Source organism: Mesocricetus auratus, unplaced genomic scaffold (assembly GCF_017639785.1).
Source record: "Mesocricetus auratus isolate SY011 unplaced genomic scaffold, BCM_Maur_2.0 Super-Scaffold_100015, whole genome shotgun sequence".
NCBI lineage: Eukaryota > Metazoa > Chordata > Mammalia > Rodentia > Cricetidae > Mesocricetus > Mesocricetus auratus.
In genome coordinates, this window is record NW_024429198.1 from 28,680,157 (window position 1) to 28,694,020 (window position 13,864).

The window sequence follows — 13,864 nt, forward strand, 5'->3', positions numbered from 1 at the left end:
AATCACCTGCAGGAATGTCCAGTGACCTTTAGCTCAATGTGACATTCAGGCTCTGAAGTCACTACAACAGAGCTCAAATGAACTGTGAGTCCACAAGCAAGCCCAGATGCCACAATCAGCTAAATGGCTCACAGTACTGCAGACCATGGACCCAGGGCTGCCCCAGTACTGAATGGGAAACCAGCTCTCTGCCAACCTCCACGGCTCTATGCACACTTGATTTGGGGGAAGAAAATGTTCTGTTCTTTTGAGAGGGGTTTAACCCAAGGCGGGTGTCACTAAAAGAAGTGGCAGGACCAGGTTCTTCTTTCTGCTATAAACATCTGACCATGTTAACTGAGGTGCTCGCTCGACCTCTACTAAGCCAGTGGTGAATCTAAACTGAGCACTGTCTTACAAATGCATTACCCATATGGTTTATAGAAGCACACACTAATGCTCTACAGTAAGAACAAGATCAATTTCCTACATCTTATTGTTTTTTAGTAGATTTAAAGACACACATTAGCAAGCACTGATGCAGCTACAATGATGTATCCCCACACTTGATGTCACACCCTATGCAGGAGGAAAATCCACTCACTAAAAGGCTGCAGACCCTAAGACAGTCCAAATGAGCCACAGAAACAAGAGAGATGCTCGGCGACTTCATTCTGGGATCCCCAGTACACAGCCATTGCTACTGCACTAAGAGACGTGCTCCTGGCTGTGCTTTTGAGAGGGGCTCCCCTTAAGGCAACAGACACTGCCTTTAGAAGGATTAAAAAGGAGGGCCCTCTTATCTTTTGAGTTATTACACAAAAGTCAGTGCTGATGTCCAAAGGGACAAACAAGTGAAGGATATCATCGCATTTCTTCTGATATTCCGTCAGCAGGTTACTGCAAAAGACGAGAGAGATTAGGCACACGTGTCACTCACTGGGCAAGTAAACCACAAAAAGCTATGGCTCAGATCCTTCTAGATGGCATGCTAGGCTGACATCACCTGATTCCTCAATGCACTACACAAGTGTTATGAGCTTTTAATTTGAAACATGAGACTATCAAGCAATATTAAAATAATTAAATCTCATTATGTAGCATACAACAGTGTGACCCCAGCACACAGAACAGTTTTAGAGAGAAACAGCTTTTAAATCTAATATGGCAAAGATAACTTTCTACTAAAAGCTGGGAGTCACTAAACAAGAGTTTCAGTGGTTCTACCCAGCGCCACTGTGTCCACTGTGGGGTACCAAACCACCACCCACTTCAGCCAGCTGAACAGACTGGAAGAAGTCTTTCAACATGCAGATATACTTACTCTGTATTAATAATTTTTTGTTTCAAGGCAATTAATGCTTCAACATATTCATTTAGGTTCTGAAAGAAAAAAGTCACAGTAAGCTATTTATGCTGCTATAGCATTTCATTCTGTATAACTGTCCTACAACATGCACATATAAACAGGTGGTTCACAGCACCACACAAACAGAAATGGGCAATTCTTCTCCTGTGCAACCCCAGCCCTTACCCTCTGTGAGAACTGCCATGTCCCTTCACACCGAAGCCAGAGGGCAGTAACAAGTTACTGACTGCCTACTACTTAGCAGAAACATAGAATCTACCAGAATATAGCAAAATAATAAAGACTGAGATAACACGACAGAGATCAAACATTATAGTGGGATCAATATTAAGTTAAAATGTCACTTTATGAGGACCTGTGGTACACTGCAGGGACCAACCCCAGTCTGGTTCCAAATCCTGTTAGGAAACTGAAGATCATGGTGTGATTAGTTACACTGCCCAGATGTTCCCAACAACTAAAACACAGATTTTTTTTTCTTCTTTTCTTTAAGCTGGTTTCTTTAAATGTCAGTTTTTCTAATCAGTAAAAACTACAAGAATAAAGCCGGGCATTGGTGGCGCACGCCTTTAATCCCAGCACTCGGGAGGCAGAGGCAGGTGGATCTCTGTGAGTTCGAGACCAGTCTGGACTACCAAGTGAGTTCCAGGACAGCCTCCAAAGCCACAGAGAAACCCTGTCTCGAAAAACCAAAAAAAAAAAAACAAAAAAACAACAAAAAAAAAAAAAAACTACAAGAATAACAGTACAGTCTTAAACACACCACAGTAGATTTCCTGCCTCTAATACAGGCAGGTTCACACCAGGAACTACACCCAGCTCTCCTGTCTCAACAGTCAGTCTCACATCAATTCAGAGGCTCTGGAGAGGACAGTACTGTCTCCACTCCAGTGCCTGTATCATTTTGTAGCTACAAATACATACCAGCTAAAACAGGCACAAACCCAGGCTAGACCAATGCAGTGAAAACTACAGGTCCTCTGCAATCTCCATACAACTTAGCTTTTCATCACCTTTCCCAGGGGACTCAATGTCCCAGTTCTCTTCTGAAGGGCACTTGGTCCTGCTCAATCTTTCTTAACAGCAAGCAATGGACCTCCCTGATTCTCCACAGCTGTGATCTTGGATAGCCTTACAGACATTTCCATTAGCATTTATTTAATAACTTATTGTGTGGCTGTACATGTCCGTGTGGACAGTGACTTTGCACATGTGTGGAGGTCAGATGACAGCCTTGTGGAGTTGGTTCAATGGATGGAATCCAGATTGTCAGGCTTGGGTAGAGAGCACCATTCCTGGCTCAGCCATCTCCCCAGTCACTCCCTACCCCTCATCCACGATGAGAGGTCTTCTCAGTCATTTCTGGGCATTCTTTCTTTTTCCTTAACAGCCTGACACTTGCTTGGTAAACCACAGTATTTGATAGGCAGTAGCCTCTCACCACATTTGCATATATGTGTGCTTGCTAATAACCACTCAAGGACACTCATACAGCAAACGGAGGTGTCTAAACACTGACAGAATTAAGTGTGTCTGAGTATATGCTGAGGCCTTGCTCCCAGAAACAAATTTAGCAGGGTCTTTCTCATATAAAGATGAGAATTATCTTATGCTATCTAGCACTTACACACTCTTTTTTCCTATTTATGTCTGTACCTCTTTTAAGATTTATTCTTATGCATGCACACTCCCAAAACTTACATCAAAAGGTGACAGATGACCTCGTCAGCAACACCAGCACATGCAGCTGCCAACACTTAAACCTTTCATATATACTACATACCCTCTACATGGACTAGTTATGTGTCGTGGTTTACCACTATCAGGATGACCCCGGAACACCATCAAAGCACAGGAAAGCACACGAAGCTTGACAGCACAGACACCTCACATTTCCACCATGCACTTAGCACCAACACAATAACCTTGACGCAGTCAGAACACACCAGAAGCCAAAGAATCTCTAACATAAGCAAACCTGGCTCCCCAGTTCCAAGAAGGGGAGTGCATTAGCAGGAGGACACGAGCTCAGATGAGGACTAGGCACCACCTTTATGGTATCAAGAGAATGCAATTTAAGATGGCAAAGACGTACCTCTCCCAAACTCAAACACAAGTACTGTAGGGATATAAGGGGCATGTTTCCATCTCTAACTCTATGGCTGGTTATGGCTAAATAAGAGCCCTTCTCAGATGCTTTCCTAAAACCACACCAGTTTCTATCACCTGCATGAATACCATCTTCATTGCTCCTCTTACATTTCTCAAGTGGGTCTCACATTTGTGAAGGAATATAACTAATTTGTATCTGTTGACTGCAACAAACTTGTTCATTTTACAATGTCACTTACAAACAGATGTAAAAGTTTGCAAAACAGAATGCACAAAGTAAATTCCAGAGTGTCAGCGATTGACCCAAGATTCTCTTGGACATCCTGTGCGCCCAACTGTACCACCCAGAGGCCCCAGTGACACTGCTACCCTTCTAGTGCTGTGCTTATCCCCTTTGCTCTTGTCTTCCTGCAGTGATGTTTAGAACAAGCATGGTCACAGTCAACCCTGTCTTCAATAAGAACAAGGTCAGCCATGCACTGAGACTTCTGTGCATACGAAAATTGGTCCTCATGAGATACACTTAGCATTTGTTTGAATATGTGGTTTCTTCCTGTTATCGGTAGTGGATCTCAACAATATACTTCTACTGCTGAGGCAACCTTAATTGCAGAGATGAAGACAACTGCAGGCAACGACAACTCCAGTTAAATACCATGTTGGGTTTAAACCCCCTTCAGCTTCCGTGTCGCTCTAATCTTTGCGTGTGGTACTGTTTTCTGCACGATATCCAGTATTCCTAATAATGTTAAAAATGACTCCAAAACCCACCATTCTTTTCCACATGAGCTGCGAAGAGCAGTCTAGCCAGTGTCCGTGACTGAAGCACTGTCCTCTCCTCAGTGGTATGCTGAAGTTCTAGGCTAGCCTGGCAACTACTACCCTACCTCAGATTAACCTTGCCTAGAAAGCTCTCTGCAGATACAATTAGTTTAAAATAGATCAGAAAAAAATCAGTGAGCTCTAACTCAGACTCACTGATCAGGAAAGAGGAACAGTTGGTGTTTGCACTGCTTAGCTGAAAGGACCTAAAACCATGTCGGAACCACTGTCTCTACACAGAGCACAGACCAACAAGGTTGAGAGACAGACACAAGAAGACAGATGTAATCTGTGTCAGCTCGGAGTCGGAGTGAGACACGGAAGCAGTGGGTCTGCACAGTAGACTGTGCAGTCTCAGCAGGCTGTGTCATGCTGAGTTTCTTCTGCAGGTAAAGGAGACTGCAGCTCAAGCAAGAACCAGCTGCAAGCCCTCTGTCAAGCCTTGGAGGCCAGCTCCTGCTTCCCACTCCATGAGGGAAAGTGCTACACACACACACACACACACACACACACACACACACACACACACACACACACACACACACGCTCTAGTGCTGACCTAAAACATGGGGTGAGGAAACCTGAGCAAACAAATCTGAAAACGGCCATGTGTCGCCCCAGCCCTGTGTCTTCCTGGGAAGACAGAGGGAAGATCCAAGTGCGGGCACCAGCTAACCCTCCATCGGTAACTAACTGAGGCTATCATCACACAGCAGTCCAAAAGCCCTGCACAGTCAGTTTGCAGTCAGCATTAATTAATCAAAGATTTCCAAACCTAAGTTACAATGAATGGAAAATGGGAGAAGTCATAGCCAGACTTCCAAAAACAACAAAAGCCGGATAAAACAAAAAACAAAAAAACTCAACGGCACTAACACAATGACATAAATGATGGCACACTGGAGAAGCCATGTGCAGTTAAAGGGACTCTGAGAGCACACAGAAAATCAGGCACTAGGACACCTAAATCACAGAAGAATGGCCCGTGCTGGTAAGGATGTAGGAAACTAGCCCCTGATCACAGTTGATGCCACCAGACTAAGTATCACACTCCTGGGCCCACACTCATAACAGAAAACATACGCATGGCAAGGTCATAGTAATACTTCTGGTAGCGACACTCACGCTACAAACAGAAACATAAGCTTAAGGCCCATTAAAGGATGGATGGTTGGGCAACCCAATACTGACAATGCAAAGCAGTCAGCGATACAACTACCACATGAACCCTTAAACTTCGTGTTGGATGCAACACCCACAGCAGACCCTACACACTAATCCCAGTCTTGTAACTGTCTGTAATAAGCAAGCCATAGGTGAGGACTTGGCGGTAGACACAGGGAGGAGGGCATGGAGGAGGGCATGGAGGAGTGCTGGCTGGGAGAGGCTTCTGAGAGGGAAGGTGGAAGGAAACGTCTCAGGAAGCTACCGGTAATCACCCTACTGCTTACATGTGTGGATCATTGACTGATTGCATGCATCAAGAGGATGCATTTTACATTAGCTAAGCTGTAGCCAGATTACAAACAGCAGAGCATAATTACAGACTCAAGTTCTGACCACAGAACTCAACCGAAGGTCCCAGAAAAGAAAAGCTAAACAAGAGAAGGGAGGAAGAAAAGGACACCAAATTTTGGTGTCAGAAGAAAACAGGCCCAATGACAAGTGCTCTGGACAAAGCACACAGAAAAAATGGAAAGACATGGGAGATAGTATTAAGCCTTGGGCCCCATCCCCAGTCCCCATTATGTGAGGGAACTTCTTCTCCAACATCCAGCAGGAAGCCACAGAATTAGGATTTCAGATTGGTGGAGACAGGGCAAAGACCTTCTAAGCACCTGAAGCAGGAAGGGTCTTGCTAGAGACCAGGGCCCTACCCAGGGAGACATCCCAATTTTGAAAGAAAATTCAAACTTCTGTATAAGAAATATTTTCAAATCTGCAAAGTTTCCGCAGGCTTCCACCCTAAGACATCCTTGCTCAGAGAGGTACCAGAAGATGTAAGCAGGGTCTGCCAAGAGCATGAAGTCACCCCAGAGTGAAGATGACGAAGAAAAGAAGTGTAGGCGGGGACAAGTGGGGATGCAGCACAGCCCTGGATCAGCAGGAGAGGCGGAGGTGGACTCTGGAGGAATGAAAGAACTCAAGGTTCCTTTCTCAGGCAGCAATCGCCTGGCAGCCAGACTAGTCTGGAAGCTGCAGCTCCTCCTGACCTGAACTTGGGAGAGCTGGGATTGCAGGAGTGTGCCACTGCGCCAGGCTGATGGCATTTCCCAACTCTTTCTGAAATGGAAATGCTTCTCTTCTCTCGTTTTCTTTCAAGGTCTTTGCTACTCTGCCTTGCTTCCAGATGCTGCACCATAATGTCAGGTACTACGCTAGAGACAGCAAACAAACCTCAGCTCCACATTCATTTGAAAGACTGAGTGATGGGGCAATGTTTCTTACCCTCTACTTGCCTCAGTTCTATGCTTCAGGTAGGGAAACTGAAAAGCATAACTTAACAGGAGACATGCCACTAGGATCAGCCAAGTTATATGTTCAGTCAGCTGCAATCTCCAGCATGCAGTGAATATTCACGTTTAGGATAGAGAGCAAAAAGAATTATTCTTATTACTTTTTAAGGTCAACTTGATTAGATCTGGATTACCTAGGAGACGCACACAGAGCATCTGTGAGGGAAGGAATTTCCAGAGGTTTAACCCAGGGCAGAAGCCTGTTGTGAATGAGGGCAGCACCATCCCAAGGGCTAAGGTGCCACATGGAATGGATCAGGCCGAGCACTCGCACTCACTCCCAGCAACCCCACTGCTGGCGCAGAGAGAGCACATGTCTCATACTACTGTTGCCACGAATTCTCCATGGACTGTATCCCCTCAAACCATGATCCAAAACAACAAGAAAAACTAAAACTGAAGTCCAATTACTAAACAGGGCATGGTGGTTGTATGGCTGTAATCCCGTAACTCAGCTCCACAGTGAGTTCCAGAGCAGCCTAGACCAGCCATACTATACCGTCTTTTAAAATTTATTATGAATTAGGGCAATTAAGAAACCATGAAGGAATGCAAAAGTAATGACGTACATTAGAGTATATTTAACCTGTGGTCTGGATTAGCCTATTTAACCTGAATTGACAAGTGGTCACAATCTCAACCCCACTAATCAAAGCCCTGCACAGTAAGAGGATGGGCAGGGATTGTGGAGAGACAGGCGCAGCATGAGTGCACCACCTTCAACTTCCAAGATTAGAAATCTACATGGTCTTCAACTAAAAAAAAAATTTTACAAAAAAGACAAGAAGGTTCATTATAAAAATGTACATGATGTAAGCAATTAAAAATCGTGTCTTTTGCAAAAAAGACATGGACAGTGCTGCAGGTTGTCTTATAGAAAGAACATTATATTCAGTTTTCACTCTCAACTTTGACCACGTATAACTCTGGCTTAGAGAAAGCAAATGGGGGGGCACATTAAAACCACAAAACCAACATCTTAGAGCAGTGATTCTCAACCTGGGAGTCAAACAATCCTTTCACAGGGGTCACCTAAAACCACTGGGAAACATTATATTATGATTCATAACAGTAGTAAAATTACAGTTATAAAGTAGCAACAAAACAAATTTATGGTTGAGGGTCACCAGAGCATGAGCTGTATTAAAGGGTTGCAGCATTAGGAAGGTTGATAGTTGCTGTCCTAGAGGAAAAGGAGAGTCTTCCAAGCTACCTGTTTCAGCCCCTTCTGCACTACCCAAGGCCTGTGTGGACGCCAGTGTGAAGGGTCAGACATTGCAGTATCACCAGCTTATACTGCAATGCTCCTAATTGGACACTGCTCTCTCCTTGTCCAATCCAGGTTCGTTTATGCTGCTTGGAACTGAACTCTCTCAATAGTGAGATCAGCAGCTTATGATGGGTGGAGGCCATCTGGGTCTTTCTGGCACACCCTGTGTGCAGGTGGGATCCACTGCTTGACAGTTCTTGAGAAGGGAGGGATGCTCTCTGCAAAGGAGGAGGGCGGTGCTAACTGCAGGTTTCTCTAACAATTCTCTCAGCATCCATCCATCCATTCATCCATTCATTCATTCATTCATGTTCATGCTTTCTGCTCCTGGAGCTCCCACATGTGGAGGATGCTGGAAATGAAATATTTCTGTCCAGTTTCCTATTCTGGGGAGTATCTGCAGCTTTTATAAGGAGACCAACTCCAATGACAGACACAAAGTATCATCAGATTTAGTGCCTGCCCCCCATTTTTTGTGACTGCTGAAGTTCTAGAACAAGTGGATGTTGGGCTACAGATCAGTAACAAACTACCACAATCCAGAGGTCAAGAGTGCTCTATGAAACTATCACCAGATACTTAAGATGTCTTGAAGCACAGATGCCTTCAGATACATTCCTGAGGGAGTAGATAAAAAGGCAATTGTATCTTCAATTCTAAAGGAAAAGCAAGGGCCAAACAGACAGGAAGATATTCTGCAAGCGAGAGACTATTGGGTTCAGAACAGGGGCGTGCTCCTTAAGGTTCCAAGTCAGAAAGAAGGCCCAGCACTGCAGTAGGGCCACTGTGAGAAAGACTATGTGGACATCTCCCGAAAAATCCAGAAGTATCAGCGGTTAGAAACTATAAGGTTCCTCTAAGTTTAAGCTGCATGGAGCAGGCACTTGCTGTAGCAATGTCCAGTCCTTTCTCCTACCAACAGGTCAGTGATCCACTTCCTGTTTAAGTCTTTTTATCCCCCACCCCCATTCCATGCTTTCTTCTTCAAGGACCCAGCCCCAGATCCTCTTCAGATAGCAGTGGTTTTCAAAGTTTAAGTGTCTCAAAGGACCAACCAACACCCCAAGCCCCCACCCCCGGTTAAAAAGATTCTTCCTATGAACTCAGCACTCTAGAAATGTAGAAACCATCTTCCACTTCCTTGGAGATGCACCAGGACATTTCAGAGATACTTCACAAACATCTGAAAATGGCTAACACTCCCAAGTCTAATGCCATTTTAAAACTCCAGCCCCACATTTCCAACAGCCTTTCTACCTCGGCTAGTTTCCTTTCTTCTTCCATCAAGTTCACAACGCTATTCAAAGTGGTACCTTCGCCTTCCCCACAGGAGGAGCGGTCTTGCTCCTCACACTTGCATGTTTTTCCTGTTGTCATTCCCTAGAGCTTCCATGAACTCATGTGATGTGATGCTCTCACTAGGCCACATTAGTGAGATGATTTACCCTTGGCCAAGCCCAGCTTCCTGTGCCTTCCACCTGAACTACACACTGCCATCCTGTACTGCACATTTTGCTTGAGTGGTGCTATAGACAAAAGCTCTCCTCTCTCAATATACAGGAAATAAGCACAGAGCCTCACTGTCTAGACACTAGAGACCTATCTTCCCAGGCACACTCTGCAAATTAAAGAAATGTTCCAGAGATAGGACTCACAGCCTCTCTGGAACACTATTGCCCCGAAAGGCACAAGCTAACTTCCTGTTGTTAGGGGCATAGTCATGGGATTCTTTTACTCTGGAGTCTCTAGCTGCTTTCACACCTTGATTGCAACTGAGCAGGTGTGAACGAGTCCCAAAAGCCCAGTGATTTATGATCTTGCCCCTTACAGAAAAAAGTTTACAGACCAGGCCTATGGAGATCTAAAGGAACCCCTCCTCTAGAGTGGAAGCCTGTCTTGGAGGGAAGGCAAAAGGGGTGCCCTTGGGAAGAGAAAGCAGTAGCTTCTAGAACATAGGTTAGAATGCTTTCTACAGTAAAGACGGTAAGAATAAGGATGGTGGGGCCAAGAGAGCCAGTAAATGGATGCAGGCTGTCAGAGGAGCAGGTACAAGGACGGTCTCAAGCAACTTGAAGGACTCAATGCCTCTGCTGATTCAACAGGACAGACACTCCTGGTGGGCAGTGTGTGGAGGTGGCTCTCGGGAGGGCAGAGGAACACAGCTGTTCCGACCGTCCAAATACCTCCAGTGACTCTGAGGAGCCCAAGCAATGGTGTGTGACCAGGGATCTTCTTGCTGTTCTGACCTCTGTAAACCCCAACCCCTGTCTCGCTGGCTTTCTTGCTGTCTTGGTTATTGTTTCTATTGCTGTGAAGAGACACCATGACCACAGAAGCTCTTATAAAGAAAACGTTTAATTGACTTGGCTTGCCTGTTTTCACAGGTTCAGCCAACAATGGACATGGCAGGAAGCATGTGCAGGCAAAGGCAGTGCTGGGGCTGAGACTGCTCTCTCTCGCAGGCAACAGGAAGTTAAGTGACACACTGGGCATACCCTGAGTATATGAAACCTCTAAACCCACCTCACAGTGATGCACTTCTAACAGAAGGGGTGGCCCGGATTAAAAGTGTGCCCTCCAGCCTCCTCCAACAATACCACACCTCCTAATAGTGTCACTCCCCATGGGCTTATAGGGCCAAATACATTCAAACCTCCACATTTACTCTTCCCAAGCAAACTAGGATGTTTATCTCAAAAAAAAAAATCAACACTCATTCTCTAACTACTTTGCTCAGATACGATCTTCCCAAAGACCACAAAATTCCAATAACCACCATCCTGGTCCTTACCTACTCTTCCCTCCTATTTTTGACAATTTGTCACCAATACATCAATTCTAATATAATTTCCCCTTCTTACATTGTTATAAAACAGCAGAAGATACAAAAAAAAATCTTTGAGTGAATGTACAGGCTAAAAAGCCAAATGTGGTCTATTAAAGATGCAGAACCATTCCATTTCAGATGGGAGCCTAGCTACAGTAAGGCTAGACTCTTCGTTTTATTTATACAAGAGTGCCGGCATATATAACCCCGTCTCCTATTCCCAAAACTAGAATATATAAATTAACGCAGACACTGCATTTTCAATAAAATCAAGCTTCTATGGACGGCTACTTGGCCTGCATCCCTTCTGATTTCGTCTCACCAGCCATGAGGCTTCCACAGGTGTTGCTCATCAAACATCAAACATGCACAGCTCTTTCTTATCACAGAAACCGTCCCACCTGTTAAAAACCAATATCCAGAGCTGCTTTTCAACATTCACACCTTCTACTGCCTCCAAAACACCTCACTCCGACACCCTGACATCTTCCATGATTTTCTTCCCAACATCTAAAATCCTGCCAAGCGGTACTGGCACACGTTTATTTTACTCCTGCCCACCTGGTTCACCAAAATGTGAACAGTGACTAGAACACGAGGCAAGAACGGGATGAGGTGAATGGGACAAGATGAAGGAGGTGAGCTGAGACCATTTCCACTTCATCAGTAAACCCCGCAACTCATCTGCAGCGACTCATTGTCGAGAACAGGGCATGTCACCGTAACAAACTACCGAGACGTACACATCTTAGGGGAATATTTTAATCAGACCAGTAACACGTTCCTCGGCAAAAGCTACGCTTGATGGTGCATCAATAGATAGGCGGAGGCTGAAACGCAGCTCCCGAATCTTGAAGTCTATTGACCCGGACACGCAACATAAAAAGATAAAACCTTTGCCTTCAAGTAATAGATAATGTGGAGTGTGAGAAGGCCTTCACCCCGGAGAGGACGATTCTCTCTGCACTTAAGGTCACCCACCAACCCAACTCGGCCCTGCAAAGCCTGAATCAGAGCAGGGGAGGATGGAGCCCTGCAGAGCGCGCTCGCTCTAGTCTGCCACCAGCATCGCACCAGGTGAACCAATTCTGGAATCCGTGACTAAACAAAGCACAGGCAGCCGCTCCCAAGGCCGCGTAAAAGGGTGGGCCAGGGATGCTCGTACCTGCTGTAGGGAGGCGCAGCCCTGACACCGCGCGAGGTCGGCTGGCCCGGGCGCCGCCGGGTGCGTCTCGCCGGGCATCATGGTGCTCCGGCCGGGCCTGCAGGGCGCGCGCTCAGGGGCCCGCTGCCTCGGCCCTGCCCCGCCGCCCCGGCCACCTCCAGCCTGGCCGCTTCCCGCCGGGCGCGGGCAGGTCCATGCGTGCGCAGAGGTCCCCGTGGAGGCGGCCTAGGGCTCACACCAGCATAGCAAGCCCAGGGCACTGGGGAACGGCGCAGCCCGGAGGGCCCTAGAGCGACGACAGCACAGCAGGACCCCGCCCCGCCCGGCCCCGCCCCTTCTCCCGGCTGTCCGCGGCGCCGCCGGAGCAGAAAGTCGGCGCGTAGCTGGAGCCGTGAAAAGGTCGTAAGCGCTAAGGCGCGTCCCAGGAGAGCGGAGCAAGAACTAGGTCCTGCCTCTGAGGGTTGTCCGTCCTCTTCTACCTGTCGGCCGCGCTACAGGCCCTGTGTAGACACCTACATCCCTTCATTCCTCGGGGGCGGGGCCTGTGACGCAGCCTTCCGAAGGAGGACCCTAGCCTGGGAGCGGAGGACGGACTACAATTCCCAGAGTGCCCCGCGGCAGGCGGGCCTGAAGGCCTCCCAGGCTAACCTCCACCTCCCCATCCTCCTAGGAGATGGGTTCCACATCTAATCTCTGGACCATCATGCTTATGCTGGTGAGGTGAAGGGGGCAAAGTCTCACTCGGCTTTAAAGGCTGCTTGAATTCAGGGTCTGAACTCTCGCTGACCTCCTAACATTGTATCCACTGCCCTCAGAAATTTTTCTTTGTTGCCATAATTATCTCCTCCCAGGAGTCTGGCCGCTCCTCATCTTTTGTTACAAAGTCCCAGTTTCTGAGATTTCCACAGTAGTGTTGCATGTTTTAAGTGCGCATCCAGACCTCGTGATCCTGTCCTAACTCTCGAGGTGGAAAGTGCAATTGATAAGGCTCAAACCGCACACACCCTGTTCCTTTTCATGCCACCATCATTGACATTGAAGGACCTGATGGATACCCAGAGATGCCTGTTGTGGTTGTTTGCACCCAAGCAAGACAGGCCCATGATCTGACATGCCGTACACAGTGCGTATAGAAAGATCCGGGTCTCCTCAGAGGCTGCTGAGCAGAATGCATAAGAGGAACATTTAAATTTAAGGTCAGAGCCAATCCCTGGTAACTAATAGGCTAGGCTTGGCCACCCAGCCACCGCATACCAACTAAAGGACACAATTAATAGTGAAAAGCAGAAAAATATGTGCCCAACACGGTCACATTAAGGGAAAAGAGATCCATTGGCTACTGCCACCCCCAGCCATTACCCCAAGACCATCTTCAGAATCAAAGCTTGGGTTTAGGTTTAGGTAGAAAGCAGGTATGTATAGCCAAGCAGCCCTGATGAGGGTGTGGCCCTACCTGTCATATTGTCATTGTGTTGGCTCCAGCTCCTGACAAGCTGTCAATACAGTGAGGAAATCTCTGTCTAGATACAGTCTCACTTTTGGTGGGACTTCGGCCTTTGCCATTTCCTTCTTCCATCATGGGATGGATTCCTGGGGATGGTTTCAATGGTCTGACAGTGAGGGGTGGGGGCATTCTATGGCAGTTAGTGCAGGGGGAATGAACAGATGCCAAAGGGACCCCTGTGCCTTGTGCAGCACATTACATGATCCATTAGCGACTGGGGAAATGGACATGACCCCTGGCAACTGTCCAGTTCTCGATTCCGACCCGTACAGATTTATCTTACAATAATTTCATTTTCCA

The 13,864-nt window shown here is 46.7% G+C and overlaps 1 protein-coding gene across 1 annotated transcript in view; it reads right to left on the reverse strand.

Annotated features, from left to right (window-relative positions):
- Ice1 (interactor of little elongation complex ELL subunit 1) overlaps positions 1-12,358 on the reverse strand; it is a 46,421-nt gene extending 34,063 nt beyond the window's left edge. The window contains exons 1-3 of the mRNA XM_005065452.4: positions 12,061-12,358; positions 1,304-1,362; positions 845-879 (exon numbers count right to left, since the gene is read on the reverse strand). Of these exons, the coding sequence (XP_005065509.2) occupies positions 845-879; positions 1,304-1,362; positions 12,061-12,141 (175 nt within the window). The 5' untranslated portion in view covers positions 12,142-12,358. The remainder of the gene's footprint in view (positions 1-844; positions 880-1,303; positions 1,363-12,060) is intronic.
- Between the last annotated feature and the right edge of the window lie 1,506 nt (positions 12,359-13,864).